Consider the following 23,776-nt stretch of genomic DNA (forward strand, 5'->3'; position numbering starts at 1 on the left):
GATATAGATATAATAACGGTCAGGGTAAGGGGCGATTTTGGCTCTCGCTGAAGTGGACAAACCTAAACTTTAACAGTAACATCCATATCAGAAACGTAACATTTCCTTTGGTCCATATGTTCTCAGAGCACAAATCTTTTCAACTCCTTGGGACCACCGGTGGTTCCAAAACGCACTTCGTCATGTTCGTCATATTCGTCATAACTTTCATATTTCATAAGCTACATTCTAAAGGTGGGGGTCGTATGAGGCTGTAACTGTCTTCTCTCCAGTCAAATAGATGGTGATGTAATTTTAAACCCTTATAATAAAAGAAGCTGAACTCTCAATTATTTTTTTCTACTGAAAGTCGACCCATTTTTCCACAAATCTGAGCTATAAACTGGATCTCAGATGGCGTCTCTTCAGTGATCTGCTCTGTAAACATTATTTTTATAAAATAATACAAAGAGCGTCTAAGATTTTTGGCTTTCAGCAGTAAATTGTAAGCATAAAGCAATGTGTGATCATAAAACACATTTCCTGTTAATTTGAGGGGAGCTTTCACAAAAATAAACAAATAAATAAAATAAAAATGTACATTTATTTCATGCAGTTACTGAATAATTTGTCTTACGATTTGGTCATGTAAATTCAGATGGACAAACCCAAATATACCCTGGAGAATAAGAGGTTAAGAAATGTGCCAAATCCATCAAAATAGATGTGTCAATTTATTTTTAGGTCATCTGATAAAATGGAAAAGATAAAGTGGTGCCACACTGAGGAAGGAAAATAGTCAAAAAAAATCCAAAAATTACCAACACAGTGATCAACATCACATACTGTGCTGCACTCAATCCAATAAAACAGGATTAATTATGTTCTTTATAATCAAACTTGCAGTTTTTGTGTTTTAAGTACTGATGATATGCTCTGTAAAGCATATTGTGACATCTTGATGTAAATTCTCAATAATGAATCAATAATAAATTCTGACAATATTCATGATCTACTCAGAAAAGCATATTGTTACATACTGTGATTCAATTTATCACGATATGTGGCTCAAATCTGAGGTTTATCAATTCATGTTAAATGCATTCATCCATATCTGATTCTAAAAAAGTCAAAAATTAAAAGCACTGTTAGATGGTGATCCAAGCAATAACCATACCAAATTCAACCACGTTAGTCCATTTAGCTGTTCAGGCATGAATGTGTTAAGTGAATAACAGCAACAGCAGAAAATGTACACATTAAGCAGTGCATAGATTCACCGTCCAGTCTATTTTATTAGAATACAGAAAGGGATGGACTGAAACTGAGGCTCACATTCTCATATAAGGAGTGGCTGCTTTATTACCAGCGACAGTGACGTTCATTCACACTGACACTGCATTTACAGGTTCATTCATATTGATTTATTACATGTGAAACATTCTGGGGGCTTTTTTGCACATTTTTGTCCCACATTTTTGTCTTTTAATGGGCAGAAATATTAAATATAGGAGCATTTCTGCTCCGACACTGATGAAAATACATCAACGAGAGCACTTGCTGCGCACTGCCTTAGCACAGAGGCAAATGCGGCATCAGCGAGTGATGTTGAAGTGGGGGATATCCCAGCCTACAGCTGACTTCAAAAAGGCCGCCCCCACTAAAGCTAATTATCCCGAATTAAACAAAGCTTCGCTCCACCAGAGAAATCAATAATTCAAATGGCCTTAAAATGGCCTGATCCCAGACTAATCCACGAATATCAACCCCAGGCACATCGGTGGGAAATGTAAAATAACTGCTTTCTGAATTTAGCTGAGTCTCTGCGGCCTTGCTAAGCAACATCCTGTACATTTTTACACTCTGCTGCGTTTTTCCTCCTCTTGCACCTTCAGTGATGTGGCTATTTTAACAAACTGTATAAATATAGCTTGTGTCAAACAGGTGAAGCTAACACCTCGCTATTTTAGCACTGCACATGGGAGGTTACTGACCAGGGTTTATTTTGGTTTGCCCATCTGAATTTACATGACCAAATCATAAGGCAAATTATTCAGTAACTGCATGAAATAACTATTTACTTTTTGTAAAAAGCTCCCCTCAAATTAACAGAACATGTGTTTTATGATCTACACATATTGCTTTATGCTTATAATTTACTGCTGAAAGCCAAAAATCTTAGACGCTCTTTGTATTAATTTATAAAAATAATGTTTACAGAGCAGATCACTGAAGAGACGCCATCTGTTTATAGTTTATAGCCCAGATTTGTGGAAAAATGGGTCGACTTTCAGTAGACAAACAAAATTGAGTTCAGCTTCTTTTATTATAAGGGTTTAAAATTACATCACCATCTATTTGACTGGAGAGAAGACAGTTACAGCTCTCATACGACCCCCACCTTTAGAATGTAGCTTATGAAATATGAAAGTTATGACGAATATGACGAAGTGCGTTTTGGAACCACCGGTGGTCCAGAGGGGTTGAAAAGGTTAAAAACATTATTTGACAAAATCATTAAAGCAGAATTTAAACTTCTGGGCAGCTGACTATTATAGCATATTACTCAATATTGTTTGATATTTCATTTCTTTGTGATCTAATTGTGGCTAATTCCGTCGCTATGTTGTAACCGGCGCTGTCCTGTCAGGTTTTATTTGGCACTTTGGGCGATGGGCCGGGCCGGGCCGGGCCGGGCCGGGCCGGGCCATTTTGGGACAGAAATGTTTTTATACTCATGTCATGAAGTGAGTCGGTTTGGGGTTCCTTTATAAAGACAATGGTTCTATTTAGAACCATGAACACACAAAGAACCCTTTGCGTGTTTAAATGGTTCCTTGCACTTTGAAATGGTTCCTCAGAATGATAGAGAATGTGTTGTAAATGGTTCCGTATAGAACCTTCTTGAAAATGGATCTGTAAAAGCACCAAAAAGGGCTCTTCTATTGCAACGATGTGAGGCTTGTTACAATAGAACCACCCCTTTTTGGTGCTACACAGAACCATTTCACCACACAAACAACGATTTAAGCATGAAATGGTTCTATACAGAACTGATGGCTCTAAACAGAACCTTTCAATGCTTCAGCGTGACTTTTTTGTGTTGTGTTAGCATCAATAACATTTGTCTTTGCACACTAAGTGTAAACACCCAAAAAGGGTTCTTCTATTGGTACAATGTCAAGCCTAAAACAGAAAAGGTTCTATACAGAACCATCTACAGCACATTCTACCATCAGTCTAAAGAAACACTTCACAGTGCAAAGAACCATTTAAGCATGAAATGGTTCGATATAGAACTCATGGTTCTACACAGAACCACTCCCTTTCCTAAAAGAACCTTCAGTGGGATTTTCTGTGTTGTGTAAGCATCAAACTAACGGTGCCGCACATTTGTTTTAGGTTTAAACACCCAAAATGGGTTCTTCTACTGTTACAATGTCAAGTCTGTAACAACAGAAGAACCCTTTTTGGTGCTATATAGAACCCTTTCAGAAAGGTTCTATATAGAACCATACATTCCCCATCAATCTGAAGAACCATTTCACCATGCAAAGGATTATTTGAGTGTTCATGGTTCTATATAGAACCATTTTCTCTAATAAAAATGGTTCTTTTAGGGTTCTAAGAGTGTACTTTTTGACTGTCTTATTAGAATCATCAAAAAGAGTAAAATCGTTTGTCATTTGAATTAAGTACTGTTAAAATAATCAATATTCTATTTATTATTGAAAATAGGCAACACATCTCTACCAAGAGGTTGTCATTTTTGTTGTAGCATCAAATGGCTGCTCCCTCTCGTCCACTGATCAAGGAACAGCGAGCTAAACAAGTAATTTAACTCAAATATCACTCAGCCTTCCCCATCTGAGCTAATCTGACATTACTAAAGAGGAACAACTGTTATTTTCCATAAGACTGACTTCCATATATCATATAACATCACAGTATGACAATAATGACCTACTAACAGAGGAACTTCAGCTTGTCACGTCATTTGTCATGTTTTTATAATAAATAAAACATTTCCATTTGGATTATACATCACATTTCAACAGAACTGCTTGCGAAAACTATTTTAATGCATAAAAACAGTCAGAGTTCTTTCCTAATGCATTAGTAGTAGACGCATGCAGAGTGTACAGTAATGTATATGTGGATTTTACACTAACGTTCCCTTGTAAAGTCACAGGAAATCCACTAGACAGTCTGAAAGCTGCAGTGCATGCTGAGAAACCTGGAACGTACCTCCTCCTTGCATCATCTTGTAGATCTTGCTCTCGATGTGCAGCTGAGGATGCTTTGTTTTCACACATTCTAGCTTAATGGCGACTTCTTCCCCCACTGAGATGTCTGTGCCTGAAGAACAGGAAGAAGTGGGTCAGGCACACAGGAAGTCGGCTTAGTCAGAAAGGAAACGTGGACAGAATAAACAAATAAATAAAAAAGAAACCAGCTGGAAGTGAACAGAGAAAACAGAAACGAACGGCTTTCGGCAGCACGCTGCCGTATATAGGAGAGAACATCAACCTAGTGTTCCTGTAACTTTCATAGAGCCTCTGAGGCGGAACGACATTTATAAACTCATTCATAGTTCAATAACGGACTGATCTGGGTACTCTGGACCGGCACCCATGAAAATGCACGTTGGCCTTTACGTTCTGTGTAAATTTCGTGACGAACGGGCCGAAAAAAGTGACCCATAATTACTTGTTCCCAAAAATCTGGTTCCATTGACTTACATTAAAAGTGAAGTATGTTTTTTTCCTTCTCCTTTAACCCTTCTATGTTCTGCTCAACCATTCAGTAGAGCACACTGAGTCACTATATGTGCCACAAAAGTGCCATTTCGGCCGCTTGGTAGATGTGAATATTTTAAAAACTGTGGGGTCAAAAAAAATGTAAAAAAATAAATATAAAACACACAAAAACACACACTAATTGTTTTTATTATTGCAACAAATAAGCACTGCTGTGTCTGATCCACTCAGACCAGCGCAACACACACTAACACACCACCACCACGTCAGTGTTACTGCAGTGCTGAGAATGATCCACCACCCAAATAGTACCTGCTCTGTGAGGGTCCATGGGGGTGCTGACCACTGAAGAACAGGGTAAAAGGGGGCTAACAAAGTATCAGAGAAACAGATGGACTACAGTCTGTAACTGTAGAACTACAAAGTGCACCTATATAGTAAGTGGAGCTGATAAAATGGACAATGAGCGTAGAAACAAGGGTGGTCATAATGTTATGCCTGATCGTTGTCTATGAACAAATGCAGTAAAATGAATAAGGTGAAGATTCCAGGGTTCATATAGAAAATCAAATACTGGTTTGAAATCTGTCAAATGCAAATATTTTGAGCATATACACAAAATCTGTGATAGTCCCTAAAGCCGCACAGCCTATTTGCTGTCTTATAGCCATTTCACAGGTGCAGAACCTAAAATTAAAGACCGAATACTTCGTCTCTTGGATTATTAGGCCAAACTACCAAATATAATTGTTTTTCTCCTCCTCTGAGAGGTGTTTTTAGTGCAAATGCTTCCCTGTTACAGGAACAATATAGTGCTAATATGTTGCATCATCTACTTTAAAACAAGTCAATGGTCTCCTTTACAAAAGAGACCACCTCCTGTCCACCATTTGGCCCCTTTTAACATCTGAGAAGGCGGCGCAGCCCAAAGAAATGCATTCGATCTGAACCCCCTGCAAACGCAACACGACACCACTCTAACAGAGTTACTATCAAACCAAAGACCTCAAATAACAGCAGCAGCTTTCTCGGGAACTCGGCATGCACGGTGTGCCTGAGGGACGTGACGCAGAGGGCAGGATGAATGGAGTGGGGTGGGGTCACCGGCACTCCCCTCCCCCATCACACACACACACACACACACACACACACACACACACACACACACACACACACCAACCACAGGCTCAGGCAGGCAGGACCGCAGCTGACAGCACTGCTTAAGCCTTAAATCAGATCCAAACCGGAGACAGCAGTTTCCATTGTTTGTAACCATTGTTTCATTTAAAAAGCCTCTATAATGTTCATATGATCCACACAGTCACTCTGACAGACTGTAATACACTACAGGAAGTGTAGGGGGCGATATGGCTTCTACTGTTTCCATTTAAAAAGATCTATAATGTTCATATGATCCACACAGTCACTCTGACAGACTGTAATACACTACAGGAAGTGTAGGGGGCGATATGGCTTCTACTGTTTCCATTTAAAAAGATCTATAATGTTCATATGATCCACACAGTCACTCTGACAGACTGTAATACACTACAGGAAGTGTAGGGGGTGATATGGCTTCTACTGTTTCATTTAAAAAGCCTCTATAATGTTCATATGATCCACACAGTCACTCTGACAGACTGTAATACACTACAGGAAGTGTAGGGGGCGATATGGCTTCTACTGTTTCATTTAAAAAGTGCTCTATAACATTCAAATGATACAAAAGGTCAATATGGCAGGTTTAGAACACCACAGGAAGCATCAATACAGCTTCTATTGTTTTGCTGCACCATAAATAAAATCACTTGCTGCACAGATGGAACTGTGCCTGATGCACAGAAAGCAAAGAAAGCAGAATAAATAGTTGCTTAATCAAATAATAGTTAGTAGGATATAAATTATGAAATCTCTTACTGCCCCACACTCAGTCTCTGGTTCAACACACCAGAGTTGCACAAACAACGCAAAAAAAATTCTCCAAGCCTGCCAATAAATGTTGTTTATGAACAACTACCACTGTAACTAAATGCTTGCAATGCCTTCAAGGTCAGGTGTAGAAAAAGGGGCGTGGAGGAATGCTAGCCGAGCTTCTGCTGCACTCGCTAAACCAAAAGAGGATAAACACGGGCAACTGAATGCTTGTGTAACAGCTGATGAGTGTGAGCATCCCACTAGCCTCCACTCATCAACGGGTGCGCTCACCACTTCATAAGTGGCACCAGTCCAAGATATCAGGAGTCGTTTGCATGGAGCTGAAGCATGTAATGGAACAAAATTAAGAAACAGCTGGATTACATGCATGCTTTGCGCCCAATACTAATTTAATAGAGCTGAACTTTATAATAACTGGAAATATTGACTGAAAAATTGAACTAGCGCCAATTTAAACTGATTATGGGAGACAGTGCATTGTCTAATATGTCTGTCGGTTCCCTATTGTCACATGTCTTAAATAAACAGCACAAACCCAATGTAAATATTGCATCACGGGGGTGGAGCTTCCTAGCTTTCTTAGCGGTTTTGTTGGCTTCTACTAATCAGCACCTGTTCTCTTCACAGACAGTCTGTTATGACATGGTATCCTCGTGTTAAAGATGTGGATGTACTTTACATTCGTTTCAACCAAGACCTCAAAGTTAGCCAATATTCTGAACCAGCCGATATCAAACGAGGCCATAATACCAAGCTCCAGGTAAACAGCTCAAAACGTCTGGCAAGTTCCCCCAAATGTACGGCACACCTTAAAGCATTTAACATTAAACGAATTGTGCTTTTTGAAATGTGCAATGTGCACTAATCCTACTGCGCTGTCGTCTTAATGCAGCTCAATACTGATATTCATTAGAGAAGCAAGGAAGCAGTCAGGTCAGTAGGTCATTAGCATTTGAACAAATTTAAAAGGTAGACATCTGGCCTGTGGCGAACGGCTATTTTCATAATAAATTAGTCCATTATGACTGATTATCCGCTCAGTTGGGAAACGAAAACTCATATCAGTCAGGCAATAATTTGACAAATTAATAACTGAACTGAACTCAGAACCATTAGCCAACTGTGTTTTGCACACAGAGGAATTAGACCTCCGTATTTAACCCATCCATGCAGTGAAACACCCAAATACATGCACACTACTGAACACACACACACTAGTGGGCAGTGCCCGGAGCGGTGGGCAGCCCTATCCATGGCGCCCAAGGAGCAGTTGGGGGTTAGGTGCCTTGCTCAAGGGCACCTCAGTCACGTACTGTCGGCCAAGGGGATCGAACCGGCAGCCTTCTGGTCACAAGGCTGGTTCCCGGCCCACGACTGCCCCACAGAACTGTTCTTCCTTTATTTAAAAAGAATAAACACCTACCCTATAACTGTCGTCTTAATCGTATTTTCTAAAAAGGCTTTCATCAAAGGGACAGCAGCAGATTTCCTGCATCGCTCCTGAAAACTTTCTGAAAGGCTCAGAAACAATAAAGGAACAACGCAAACAAACGTAGCAGTCTGAAAGGGGCTGCTTCATTGAGTAACAACCTATAAGACGAACACAAGGCCCGTGGTACAACCCAATTCGGCCCACAAAATTATTTTAATTTTCTATTAACGTTAGTCCTTTTCACCATCAGCTGCACTACAGCTCCCAAAATGCACTGCAACATATTGTGTGCTCCAACTTGCTTCCCCCAAAAACAAACAGGGGTTACACAAAAAGAGAGGACGCCTGGCGTCCAGCTTTTGAAAACCTGCCTCCTGAGGACTTTTAAAGAAGTTTAACAGTTATATGCCGATAATGTAGCTTATTTTATATAAAACAATTTGATTTTAAAATTATCTTTGAACAGTTCAAGTATTCCATGCCTGTTTTGCTGCAGCAGTTTTTGCATATTTTGAATAAAATTTTGAATGGCCAGTTCAGGTCACAGCGCATGTTGAGTAACAATAAAATAAACACAGCTGGCCCAAAGATCTGTTGAGATCTTTTGATATGGCCCTTTTAGTGGTTCGGTTTGACACCCCTGAGGCAACTATATCTGATTACAGATCACACTAACAGTCCAGTCATCAGACTTGTTGGATATGGAGACCTAAAGCAGCTCATCACACGGAAAATGGCAATAACCAAGCACATTTTCAAATATACATGTTTCAATCCTGAAAAGAAGAGTTTAGAAAAGTTTCAGGGACCTACAGTCGTGTTTTGCTGTGGACGGGCGGCGAAAAACTGGAGAAAAGCACCACAAACGCCCGAGCTGGTCTGCGTGTGCATCAAGCTCGGCTACACTACACGGCTCAGACCAACACTTTGAACCAGAGGATCAGCCAGCGCTGCTTATTCTGTCTGCCAAACGAGAACACAATCAGCTGAAAAGCAGACAGTGACGCTGTGTTTTCCTTCTGATGGTGGTTTTGATAAGATTAGTGTCTCGCTGTGCCGAGTTTCTGCCACGGATATTCTCTCATACTTGCGCCTGACGGTCATGATGCCTGCTGAGCTCAGTTTTACACATCATACAGGAAACCATCTTTTAGGACAACATTAAAAGTGTAGCATATTCACAGTTCTTATTTTGTGGTTCGTGCACAATGCAGTGCTGCAGTCTCCGCTATCCACATTTCACTCTTTCAATTACACGACGTAAACAGGAAGCGAAAAGGATGTCAAGCCAGCTAAGCGATAATGATTCGTTGCCAATATTTTTTGATGTCAGTAAGTTGTTCCAGCCCTAGTACAGGTGTGGGCGATACGGCAAAAATAAATCACAATACTTCATGATCTTTCACAATACGTGATATTTATCACAATGTTTTTCAACTCTTTGGGACCAGCGGTGGTTCCAAAACGCACTTCGTCATATTCGTCATAACTTTCATATTTCATAAGCTACATTCTGAAGGTGGGGGTCGTATGAGAGCTGTAACTGTCTTCTGTCCAGTCAAATAGATGGGTGATGTAATTTTAAACCCTTATAATAAAAGAAGCTGAACTCACAATTTTTTCTTCTACTGAAAGTCGACCCATTTTTCCACAAATCTGGGCTATAAACTATAAACAGGTGGCGTCTCTTCAGTGATCTGCTCTGTAAAAATTATTTTTATAAATTAATACAAAGAGCGTCTAAGATTTTTGGCTTTCAGCAGTAAATTGTGGTTGTGAGGTCACAACACATGGAGGTTTGGTTGCCTCTGATTGGTCTAACTAATTTACAGACATTTCACATGCTCTTATTAGGTCGAACTTCCCCTCTTAAAACTGAAAACTTTTTTGCCAACATACACACATGATGTTTTTCAAGGGCTTTTTAGTTAAGACAGTGGTTCTTTAAAGAACCATAAACACTCAGCGACCCATTTGAACGCATAAAAAGTTCTCCGCACGGTGAAATGGTTCTTTAGATTGATGGGGAATGTGTTGTATATGGTTTTACACGCACCTATTTGTAAAGAGTTCTCTAGAGGACCAAAATGTTCCTCTGTTGTTACAAGCCTGACATTGTAACAATAGTACAACCCTTTCTGGTGATATATTTGACCATATACAACACGTTCTCCAATCTGAAGAACCATTTCACCCAGTAAAGAACCCTTTAAGCATAAAATGGGTCTGAGCATTCACGGTTTTATGTAGAACCACTGTCTTAACTAAAGAACCATCTTTAAGAAACCCGAACTATTTTAAGAGTACAGGCTATATTTTTCAAAAAACTTCAGCTCAAATTGCGATTGATATAAAAACAATTAATCTTTCAGCCCCACTGCCCACTCCTACTCTTATACACACTGACCAAAATTGCCCGTTGTCCATGTGATAGGATTTCTCACTGCATCATGTGCTGCTGACAGAACCCAGCCTCAGATATCAGCACCGTAAAGGCCAATATCATGATACGATTAACCCAACACACTGTGCTGCCTTAGATGCCCTAATATTTCAAGCACAAAACAAAGGAACCAAACACTGGTAATAAACTCATTGCCCAATCAGCAGATCCTGAGCCCCCTGTTCAGAAAGGAGCTGGCAGAGGACCTCCAGTATTTACGACGGTTTGGAAGCCACAGCAGCCCATTTCCATCTAAATTGAAAAGTCCATTGTTCGAGGCAGGGTAAGAGATGAGGGTAAAAGCCTCTTCCGTCACACATGAGTGACGGCTGAACCCCGCTGGCCTTTTTCAGCCTCGCATTAAGACGGCAAAGAGACAGAGACGACACCCAGGCCTAGAGCTGGGCGGCGCTGCTAAAATTCAATCAGAGCTCCGGAACAGCTGGGAGAAACGAAATCAAAAACCAGAAGTGAGCAGCACTTTACCAGGAACAAGAACAGACCCGAAAACAATCAGCTGTTCCTGAACAGAAACGTTAATGGTGTGAGTGTGAGCTCGTCCTAATCAATACCAACACAAAGCCTAGTTAATAACATCAGGCCTGCATGATTACCGCCTGACATTTTTACTGGACCGCTCTGCGATCTTCTCTAACAATTACGTCACACAGCATTGCAAACTTCAGCCAGACAAAACCAGCAGCCCCGAAAGAAAAACAAGTTAATCTGTCTACATTTTGAACTGTTTTTAAAGTCAAAACAACGACATGCAGAAGAAGCAAACAGCGTGTGCTGCCAGTTTTATTATCCATCAATATTGCCAAATCTAAAAATCAATATTATGTGCACAAGCAGTAGTGCACAAACAACACCCAGCACTACAGAGGCCTAATTGTGCAACACCGTTAGTTAATTATAAACAGCCCCATATAAAAACCAAGTAATTAAAAGAAATACATAATATAATTTTAAAATGCTGGCTTTTACTGTTGGATTCTAACATAATGGAGTCTACTGAAGACTAATGGAGGCAAAAAGGGCCCATAGAGACTCTTTTCCCTGAGCTCCACTTACAATGTTGAGAGTTTATGCACAAAAACAGGCATAATTAATTTATACATGTCCATTTTCCATCCTCTCTTCATCCCTGACAATTAAACAGGCTGTTTGTGTTACTGCGCCTTTAAGACATAATAAATAAGACCCCAAAAACCGTTTGGACAGGATAAGTATAAACACCCAAAAAATCTGGAAAACTCCAAAGCACTCTCTTCTGAAACAATTAAAAAGCCTCTGCTTAGTCAATGTTAATTCATTATCAATGATCCCTTCGTCAGGAAGTCAAACGACAAAGACTTGTTACTGACACAGACTTTGTAAAGGTTAAATATGACCAAAAACATTTAAAATGTGTTAAAGTCCTTTGGAGTTTCCCGGCTTTTTGATGCAAATAAGTTCTGCTCTGATTGGCTGCCTTGTATCGTGACTGCATCCAGGCTGAAACACTCCCTTTAACTTCAGTGTGAGTGGGCGGGGCTAAACTGCTGTAGGCTGAATAGGCGGATATGTAAACGTCATTTATATAGTTCGGTTTCCACATATGGACTAAAGAATGAAAGTGTTCACATAATACATCAAATTCTTATTTCAAAAAAGCAAGGAAACTCATTTTTCATGATACGGACCCTTTAATTCGTCGCAGGTGCTCCTTAGCCGTAGGTGGAAAATTCCGTAAGTAGCGATGTAAGGGGTGCAATAAAGACGTTAGGCACGATTGCCCCACCGGCGCTGCTGGTAGTTACGCCACCGCACACGCCACATCAGATACTCCACAGCTCGTTATCATAATGAACAGGAGCGGGTCTAGACAAGAGATCAGTCTTATCGCCTCAGACGAAGTCCGCGCTCCGGGGGGGAGCACAGCACCAGCATAGAAACATCTTCCGTCATGCATTCGGCCTTTAAAAGCATGCTTGTCAAACCCAGAATTACCTGAAATGATTTCTCAGAGTGTGACGATAATACAGCAAAATTGAAGAAGCATTAGAGCGGAAAAGGCGCACAATTAAAGGGCAGATATCATGGATAATTCAAACTTTTGTTCTTTTCCAAGTTTGAGATACCACAAACATTCCTAAAGTTTCATATGGTTCACTAATCCACTCCCGAAATGACCTATACGTGGAAATTAGGCAACAAAAACAGCCTTTTTTTTAATTCGTCATGGTTGTAATGTCACTTTCGGGACACACAAACATGTTGTGCACAAACGAGCATAAGAGGGAATAAATTACATAATACACAAGACAGGCCCTTCCACACATTTTCATAGCACTCATACATTTTACCTTGGTTCTAGATACATATCAAAGCTCCGGAGTTAAAAAGTAGCAGCCCTGCTATCTTTAGTGGAATTCAGATCTTGTCTAGACACATTCAGCAGAATGAACTCTCCCCATTAGCACAGCTGTCAGAATATCAGGCATGTTGAGACACATTCCTGCTACACAACAGAAACCAACACAGAAACTCCAGCTCGCCTAATTTGAATACGGCCATTCAAACTGTTTACACCGTGTAAACAAGACCAAGATGGACATGAAAAACTATTTGGCAAAAATTTCAATGTATGATTTTTTCCTTTAGTCCGAACATAGTCAACAAGACAAGACATGTTCAGGGTCAAATCTAAATATGCATCTATACTTCACCAAAAGTATGTTTCTTCAGTAGAAACTGCACCAACAGCCACAATGAAGCCTGAGTTTTGTCTGTACTTTAGTCCATGTTTATATAAGAGCGTCAGTTTTATAAACCAGGTAAGTAAAACACGACTGGGACGGGTTAGTTTATGCGCAAATTCAACACAGGACGTTTCACACCGACTCATGAGGGATAAGAAATCTCAGTATGAATGACAGATGAGAGTCGTTACTCGATTTACACACCACCTTTATTCATGAAAAAAGACAGAAAATATGGCAAAATACTTCATTTAGCCCTTATGTTTACTGAAGCCATGTTTAAAATAATCGCGCCATCATTAGTATAAAAATTATTTTAAGAATTTAGTCAATACTCAGCACCACATAAAATTGTTAGTTTTTTATTATTTGGCTCTTGTTAATTTTAATGTTGCCAAGCTATTGTTCTACATCTATTCCTTTATTTCATTAATTTTATTTGTTATTTATCCGTATTTTATCATTTATTAAGCTACTACATTGTTGTAATAACGGTTTATTGATTTTTTTTGTTTACTATGATCATTATTACTTCTTTACTTCTCAATCCCTGATCTCTGTATTAGCTCGGCTACACTGTAAACGAGGGTCCCCGTTAATGTACTCCGAGATTAAATAAAGACTGATTGACAAACATGTTCAGAGCGGGACACTTGCAAGGACAGTACACGTCGGCTTGTTTTTAGCCACAGAACACAAACAAATGCTTTTTCTAAGGACTAAAACTCCTTTTTCCAGAAAATACGATTGTTTTTACTACAATACTAACAATTACTTCTACAGCTTGTTTTAAAGAAGGTAAAAGGCACTGGAATCTTTATTGACACAAAAGGACGCAGTTCATAAAAACCACTGACATGGCACGTTTGGGTGGGACTAAAATAACTGAGAAAGACTAGTAAACATTACCCACCTCCTCAATGCCAAACCAACCCTGTCTGAATAATGCGCAGACGTCTGTTCATGATTATCTGCACACAGTTTGAGGCAAATATCAGATTTAGTCACGCAGTGAGCACCTTGCTAACTGGTGGGGTATGAGTAGGGGTTGGCAATGTGACAATATTTTATCGTTATCGTGATATATTACATTACAACATGCTTTTCTGAGCATATTCTGGATGCCGTCAGAGAAGCGGCTAACCATGTTTCATTGCGAAACCAGCATAATTACTTAGAGCCGGTCCTGACCCACCCCGGAGCAAAATTCTGCAGAGGGGCCCTCCTTCCTGACCTGTGAGCCATGCAAAACATTTGCATTTACCACACAGTCACACCTGACACCACAGGGCTCCCACTACAACCTGCCCCCCTTTAAACCAGGTTGCTCCATCTGTCACTCTGACAATAAGCAGATCTATATAGAACAGAGTGAGGTATAAACAATGCTTACTGAAAAGGACATTTTCTACTGAATCTTAAAGAAAACATAAATACTGACTTGTCACAAATCACAGCACCTGAAAAATTTGAGAACGCCATTATTATTTGTATCTGCTGCATCAGGTCCATTCAAACCAGCTTCCCCCGATCTCCTTTTATAGATTCTCAAATATCAAATACTACTTATTATACTGTTTGGCTAAATACTTTATTATTTACTGAGAGATGTTGCCAAGAATGTCCAGCTAATCAACATTTTAAGCTCAATATTTAATCAATAACCAATGTCAGTCCATTGCTTTCCATCCTGCATCAGTCAGAGCTGTAACTAAACCCCGACTGAGAGTCGAGATCATCGCTGTCTGTGTTTACATGCAAAGATTTTACATTCTGATTACAGACGAACACTGAGGCGTTTATTCGCACTCTACTCAACGTTCTGATAGAAAATCTGTTTACATGGTCACTACAAGTAATCAGATCCAAAGTGACATGCATGCGTAGAGAACCGCTTAGTGTAGACGTTACCATGACAGCGAACATCATGTGAGCCCAGTCACAGTGAGATGAGCAGCAGTGAGCAGCGCTTGTGTTTTTAATGACTTTAAAATGATGTCAGACTCAGGAAAACGTCCTTCACATGTCCTTATTAAAGAAGGCCGAGAGGAAGACGTCGTGTTCTGAGACACATAAGCTGGACGTCCGTCCCACCGCCGTCTTTTAAAGATCAGAGCATAAACTTCGTCTCCTCTGCAGACCAGTTTCTGCTCCACCATGCTGAACGGTATAAACTTTCACTATGACGTGACGAACATTATCAGAACGGACTTAAACTTTCCGATAGGGAATGTAATCAGATACAGGCGTTTACACGGATATTATTATTCTACTTAACGGATTATTTACAGGATTGCCCACCTCGATCAGTCGGATAGAAACTGTATTCCGAATGGCCTCAATCTATTGAGACTATTCCGACTGAAGTGTATACATGGTCGTATTGAGCTATTAGTCGGATTATTAACGCATTATGAGGCTGCATGTAAACGTTGCTGCTGTCTCCTATGAGGAGTGAGCATCACGCCCAGATACTGTCTGGACTGGACTCCACAGAGGCTGCTGCAAAGCGCGAGCTCCATTCTGCGCATGTGCATATGTATACAGGTTTAAACACAAAGCGGTTATCTCCTCAGAGCTGTAGCTGCCGGCTGGCGTTCATAAACGTAATAAATAGCTGAATTCCACTTTCCAAACTAGAGAGAAGTGCAGCTCCGCCAGCACAGCTACTGTTATTCGTTAAACATTACTGTTATTCACTGACATCAAACTTGGAGATTAAAGAAAACAGTTCACCGGAATGCTGTTCACTCTTGATCTGATTTCTAAATGATTAATTTCCCTTGTAAATCATTACAGATCAATGCAGTAAACTGTAAATGGTTTAAATGAGCACAAAGTTTATTATGTAACTGTACAAGGTCTCAGTCTGAACCTCCTCCAGCTGTACAGACATCAACGCCATAGTCAAACTCATCCCATACTGGATTGAGCATGTCGGGTGTCGCTGCACTCACGGCTCTTTCAGTGCGATTTCGGAGATCATCCAGTGTTGTGGAACCAACGACGAACGCTCTGAGCTGCTGGAGCTTCACTGCCCACGAAAATCACGCTGCACAGTTATGACGGATTCACTCTTATTGGAGTGGTGAGCGCAGAACGCTTTCTGCTCAGGGGTCTCATCTCCTCTCAGACTGAAGGAAGCCATCTTCCACTGACGGTCAGAAACTCTATGACCCCCTCTTTCAATTGGATTGTGATTGGTTCCTCAGCACCTCACGGTTGGAAAAATATGGCGCTTTGAAATCGGATTAATCTCTTTGAATCACCGTGTATTTTTCCCCCCATTTTTCCGACCTCTAAGTATAAGCATTCATTACTCGTTGGCTACATTAGCCTCACGGCTAGAACTTCAGCAGCTAACGTCAGACACCTCATATGTCTTAACAAAACTACTACATTCGGAGTAACTGTGCAAATTTGATGTTTTTCCAAATGATTCCTTAATTAATAAATAAATAAATAAATAAAAACAAACAAACAAAAAGCACCAAACGCTTAATTTTCTCAAATGCTCTAGAGGAAAATGTTCTGAAGGCTGAACTGAAACTTCATATGAATGATACATTTGCTCAGTCCTGCATGGGGCTTTCAAACTCTCCTAATTTCAAATGTTAGGTTAAAATAACATCGATAAGACTACAAGAAAGAAACCTGGGGATCCTGCCGAGCCGCTTCCGGCCCCTAAAGCAGCTGGCACATCTCACCCCACCCACATCAGTCATCGCAGAGCAGGAATCTCCAGGGAAATCGGGGGTGAGGCCTGCCTGAAGAACGATCTGGATGCGCACAGACGTCATCAATGTGCATATGCTTGGCTTAATGTCGCATGGCAACCAGCTTATAGGTTAGTTTCAACAAACTGGTGCTTTGGTAACCAAACACCAAAATAATGGAATAAATATATGACAATATCTTTACTGTTATTGCGAAAAACACTGTTCAGTCTGTGACTTCATCTGATTCTTATGCAGAGCACAAAGAAGTGAAATAGACTCAGATAGTAAAACCTGTCGTAACAATAAACAACAGCTCCAGAAAGGTGACTGTTAAAGAGAAGGAGGTATGTTAATGTAGAGGTGGGTGATGTGGCAAAAATATAATATTGCAATACTTCATTTCCACGATACATGATGTGGGACAATATTCGAGACGTCTGATCAGCTGGAACAGAGAACCAGCAGTGCTACATTTTAAAAAAAACATCAAAAACTGAATTTTTTATTGAAATATTTACACACTGTTACACCAAATCCAGTTAAACGAGACTAATTTTGCTCTCTCTATAATGAAACATGCAGTTACAGTCAGCGTCTGCAAGTTCTGACTGTATCCACAATATCTTCATGGAAAGCATATTTACATAATTTGTCATAATAATGATACTCAGTCATATCGCCCAGCCCTATGTTAACATAAGGTTTTAGTCCAAGTGATTTTGTACCATTTCTAATCAATGTTTTCAGCTGGCATTTTTGAACATGTTACATTTTCAATAAATGTTTGATTTACACAAAATCTAAACAGTATATTAAAGTTAGAATTAACTGATCTGTTTAAGCAATTTACTGGAAACGGCTGTGCTTGGAACACAGGGAATGGTGGAAGGAACCGGGAGGTGACTAACCCCATAAAGCCTCGCAGGCTTTTTAGACGAGGATCACTTGAAGGTCACAGCAACAGGCAGAGTGATTAATAACAGGGGTGACTAAACAATTAGACCTGTTTTACAGCCACCCAGAGAACTTCTATAATGAAGTGAAGCGTGACGAGTAAACTGCACTCGCACTCATTAGCAGAAACACAGCGACACATTTTTAGTCCAAATCCGTTTCCTATACTGAGGTGTCTACAGAGGTGACTCTACAGAGATCTAACTCTCAGGTACAAATTAAAGGAATTTATTAGCAACTTCAGATAAAAAGCCCAGTTATCTGGATGTGTCCCACCCCCCAACTGCCCCAGATATGTCCAGAATGGTACACTCATGTCCATATGGGCATAGAAACGCCCACCAGCAGCCAGAAGAGAGATCCGGCGGGGCAAACACAGCAAAAAAAGTCCAAGTGGACACGTACTGTTGGAAACACCCCAAGAAGTAGGCATAAACTCCGAAGACCATGAGTCTTTGCAACTAGAAAGGGCGGAGCTAAAGGTTTAAATTGTGACAGGCAGCGGTTTTCTTACTATGGACTAAGCATAAGTGGACTGAGAACTACTGAGAGTTATGCTTTACTTGGAAAAATAAATATATACCCGTATTTTTTGTTGCAGATTATTGTAAGTATGTGGTTTCGCATCTCTATTCTGTTTGTATGCTGTTACCACGTTTGTATTACTTCTGTTAAGCTCTATTCGAGCGGGATTAAAGGAGGTACAGTAAGGGAAGCTCAATTTCACACTTGTGCCGAATACCCGAGTCCGCACCGAGGACCGATGCTGGACTCGTTTTGGGGAAGAGGCCCATTAATACTGTTTTGTTCTGACACACATGAATTCCACCGAACCGTGAATCGACTGCATTATTCCGCAATTGCGAAAGTAGCCTCATCCGTCTGCTGCCTTATTTATTTTCTCTGGATACAAACAATCAAGGGGTGAAAAACAGCACTTTTTGTCCACAACAATTCTGTCCCACCATCATAAAACTTTAAAAGGGAAGTGACGCGATGAGTCGAAGCAGCCACGTTACAAAATGATCACGTAGGTCCACACGTGGCGCTGGGAGTGGAGAGCATCCTCACACACAACGGACCCACCAGAGTTCCCCCAGACCACCAGTTTCAGGAGGAGCAGAGATCTGTGAAACAGCTCTCACACTCAACCTGGATCTGGATAAAACTCTATTGTGAAAACGTCCTAATTTGTGTGTGATTTGACTGGCTGATGTGTAATTTTGCCAAATTACCCCAAATAACCCAGACTGAAACGTCACTGTGCGGACATTCAGGTCAGCATTACACAACAGTAGCCACACTTCCCAATACCACCACCACTCTGTGCAGCTAAACGGCAAATATGATGATAAATCTGAGGATTAAGGAACTGGATCAAATCCAGCTCCATTAAGCTGTTAGCCTTGCCTTCAGATCGCCACAAAAAAAGTTTTATATTACTCTTTCTTCATTACTGTGAAGTCGATTTGAACAGGATTATTATCACTAAGGGAGTTCAGTGAATTACAGAAGCGAATTCACTCTAAAATGATTACTTAGCAAGTACAGACACTGCAGATTCATACTGGATTAAAATCACAGATCTTGTCAGTAATCACTCAAACTACAGCAACCCCCAGATAACACTAATCCAACTCGAATAAGGCTTTAGTTGTTCGTATACGTATGTTTATCCTTCACTGCTGAATCGTGTTCTTACTTAGATCGTACATATTTTGTTTGTAGATAAAAACATCCACATCCTCATTCTGACTCCTCTTAATCCCCACTGTGATCCACATCATCTGTACCACACTGTCTGTTCAATGCTATTAAGTTTAATACAGAGCAACTATTTCTCTCTGCATGTTTCTTCGTCTTCCTGTGTTTTAATGGACTTTAATGTCACAATAGCTGCTCACCCACAACTCTAAGTTTAAGGAAGCGACGTTCTGCTTTGTTTACCGGTGGCCGTTGCCTCACAGACGTGTATGACACAATCAGACAGTTCCGGGTTATCCTGTGCTCCGTGAGTAAAGTCTCCCTGATCCGGTTCTTTCCACGTGGGGAAGCCGACACTGCACTTTTTTAAGAGGCTTGTTAAGTGCGTATGTTATTGTTCAGCCAGGCTGGCCCCCTCGGCCCCAGCTGCACCTCATCGGGCCCGGGCAGCCCAGGTGTGGGGAGATTGGAGCCTTTACATAAGCTCCACGCTAAGCAGACGGACGCGACTGTTTCCAGCGCACCAGCTGAATCACCAGCGTTGCATAATGTTTAGCCACTTCGCAATGTGCAAAACTTGGAATGTACCGACACCAAGGAACGACGTTGCGACACGGTTGAAATCTGCCACTTTGCAGCGCCAGCGCTGAGCTGGAAGGGTTACGGTTCTGCAAAACAAAAAACTGGTCATTCTCACGACAGCACCTCAAAACATGTCCATACATATCTGAGTGTCAATCACGCGAACAAAAAGAACACTCATATGATTTAATCCACCAGCTGAAGCTTTATATGGATAGCTCAAAGCACCCACACACACTCTTGGTTCTATGCAGTACCAAAAAAAGCGTTCTTTGGCTTGTAACAATAGTGGAACCCTTTTTGGTGCTGTATATAAAATCGCACTATGAAACCGTCTACAGCTCATTCTCCATCAATCTAAAGAATGCTCTCATGATGCGAAGGTCTCTGAGTGCTTATGGTGCTATACAAACCATTTTCTGGACTAAAGAACCCTTGAAGAACCATGTTTAAGAGTGTAGTCTCATTACAGATATTCAGCTTTTTTATGCTTTTTTTAATTTAAAAAAATTAGTTTGCATTACTTTTAACCACCGAATCTCTTTAGTGTCTCCCTTGTAAACTGTGAGGGTGGGAACCAAAACAAAATGTTTTGAGGTACAAGCAAAAAATGAAACACCTCATTTTGCTAACAGTATTTGTTTTTATAATTATCCTTTAAATGCTTAGTCCAACCACAGCATATAGACTGATTTTATTTTTGGACAGGTCGGTCTTCTACTCATACTGCGTCACTCTCACAGAACCGGGTCACTTAAACTGAAAAATGTTACTAATTTATTTTTACTTACTCAGCACTGTTTACATACCCAAAAAAACAATATCCTTGAGTCGCTTTAATTTTTTCACAGTCTCAGCAACTGTCATGTTTGTGAGAACAACCCAAATAGAGAAACAGAGACTATAAAGGTCTCTACAGTTTTCATCAAAGACCCTTTATCACTTAAAAACCTCAATATTAAGAATTTGCATTGTGATTCATATTTTATGCCAGAACAAACCTGAGATGGCAGAAAAATTAAAGATTTTCACCTTTCTATTACAAAAACAATGACATTTCTGATAATTTGCAACATAAACTAATTTGTTCCATTAGTTTACGTTACTAATGCAGCACTTTATTATAATCACAATACAATCTCAATGCAGGTACTCATCCCACAGCCCTAATCAGCAACGCTTTATGATGTAACAAACTGTGGATAAACACGAGACGCAGCACGTCCAGCGCTATTACACAGTTACGTTTAAGACTGTAAGGCTTTAAGTAACCTCAAAGGGCTTATGTATGAACGTAAACAGTCCTGCCCAAGCTAATACACCTCCGGTTTTCCATGATAAGGCATTTCTCATGGTGCTTAGGCAGAACTGTTTATGTTTATACCTTTAGGCCTCTTCAGGGTCCTTTAAAAAGACTTATAGTCTTAAAACTGCAGCAGCGTAACAGCACTGGATTTACTCTGTGTTTGCATTGAACCTGGCTCACTTAAAGGGCCCATATGCTACATTTTCCTGATTTTACGCTTTTTTATTTTATGCACGAAAAAGTCATAATTGTTTCTTTTAACATGACATTAACTTGCTTTAAAATTAACCCTCACAGAGCAGGTGCTGTTTGGGTGGTGGGTCATTCTCAGCACTGCAGTAACACTGACATGGTGGTGGTGTGTTAGTGTGTGTTGTGCTGGTCTGTGTGGATCAGACACAGCAGTGCTGCTGGAGTTTTTAAACACCTCAGTGTCGCTGCTGGACTGAGAATAGTCCACCAACCAAAAATATCCCGCCAACAGCGTCCTGTGGGCAGCGTCCTGTGACCACTGATGAGGGCCAAGAGGATGACCAACACAAACTGTGCAGCAGCAGATGAGCTATCATCTCTGACTTTACATCTACAAGGTGGACTGACAAGGTAGGAGCGTCTAATAGAGTGGACAGTGAATGGACACAGTGTTTAAAAACTCCAGCAGCACTGCTGTGTCTGATCCACTCATACCAGCGCAACACACACTAACACACCACCACCATGTCAGTGTTACTGCAGTGCTGAGAATGATCCACCACCCAAATAGCACCTGCTCTGTGAGGGTCCATGGGGGTCCTGACCACTGAAGAACAGGGTAAAAGGGGGCTAACAAAGTATCAGAGAAACAGATGGACTACAGTCTGTAACTGTAGAACTACAAAGTGCACCTATATAGTAAGTGGAGCTGATAAAATGGACAATGAGTGTAGAAACAAGGAGGTGGTCAGAATGTTATGCCTGATCAGTGTATATGGACTGGGGGTTTGAACAGTACATATCTAAACTTATGTTTACATACCAAGTCAAACTCAGTCAAGAAAGGAAAACTCAGTTTTCCAGGATACGGGCCCTTTAACAGTATTGAGCAACCCTGCAACAGTGCAGAGAGCAGCTTAACAGCGCGAACCTCGCGACTGTTCTTTGGCACCGATGTTTATGACGTTCTTGGAAACGAGTACAGAAGGCTGGATGAGGTTTTTTTAACTGAACATACCGCCGTTCCGCAAAAATCTCCTCAAATCACACAAACAGAGCACTGGCCAGGAATGACCTCATCACTAACAGCCCCAGTGACCACATGAAAAAGGAAAAATGAGAAAGTTGTGCAGAAACTGGGCTGCAATGTTCCTGCTGCGTGGACCTGCACAAAAAACAACAAAAAACTAAAATACATGAGCTGAAAATGGCATTAAACGTTCTTAACTCCAGAACAATACAAATCGCACACACTGGGGGTGAAGCGAGTTCATCTGAAAAGAGCAGCTGCCTGCAACGATACTCCATGGCCTACGGCCGCCAGTGACGAGAGTAAATACTGTGTCATCATCAGTGAATGTTGACAACAGGAACAACGAGACCTGCATGCAAAGATAAACTGTCACTCGCCAAATAACGTGATTAAAGGAATACTTCAGCATTTCACAACCGAGCCCGTATTCGTTCTGCATCGCACTATTGATTAGCACTGACTATCATTCTGACACGTTTCCCAGAACCAAGAAAACCCACAGTCTCAAAAAACTCACTTATAAAAGAAGCAAATGGGCAGCAGCATCTTCAGCAGCATCTCTTACGGATCGACTCAGCTTGGTATTCCATTAGACAAAGGTTTGTACCAAGTACTTGTGGGGTACCCTGTACTTTTTTGGTACCATTTCTTGTTGAGGTTCCAGGCGAGCTGAGCCAATACCGAAACGTGATGTAAAAAGGCTACAGACTAGTGCTGGGCGATATGACCTCCAATCAACATCACGATTAATTGAACACTGTACTCGATTACGATTAATAAACGATTATTGTTTGTTTGTTTTTTGCACTCACAGTTCAGTGAAAAGGTCTATACTGTAAATTTGCTCTGCATATCTTAATGTAAATGGTCTCAACAGCCAGATCGGAATTCATGCGACTTTTACGTCAATCCAACTCGACATTCGTCGTAATTTCGTGCTGCTGAAACCTAAAACATCTGGGCTGATGTTTCTGTACAAAAATTAGAGACTCA

General features: G+C 40.7%; 1 protein-coding gene across 1 annotated transcript in view; it reads right to left on the reverse strand.

Annotated features, from left to right (window-relative positions):
• Positions 1–23,776, reverse strand: part of csnk1da (casein kinase 1, delta a) — a 56,008-nt gene that overhangs the window by 28,309 nt on the left and 3,923 nt on the right. The window contains exon 2 of the mRNA XM_036590416.1: positions 4,228–4,338. Coding sequence (XP_036446309.1) covers positions 4,228–4,338 — 111 coding nt within the window. The remainder of the gene's footprint in view (positions 1–4,227; positions 4,339–23,776) is intronic.

This window comes from Colossoma macropomum, unplaced genomic scaffold (genome assembly GCF_904425465.1).
Source record: "Colossoma macropomum unplaced genomic scaffold, Colossoma_macropomum, whole genome shotgun sequence".
Taxonomy (NCBI): Eukaryota; Metazoa; Chordata; class Actinopteri; order Characiformes; family Serrasalmidae; genus Colossoma; species Colossoma macropomum.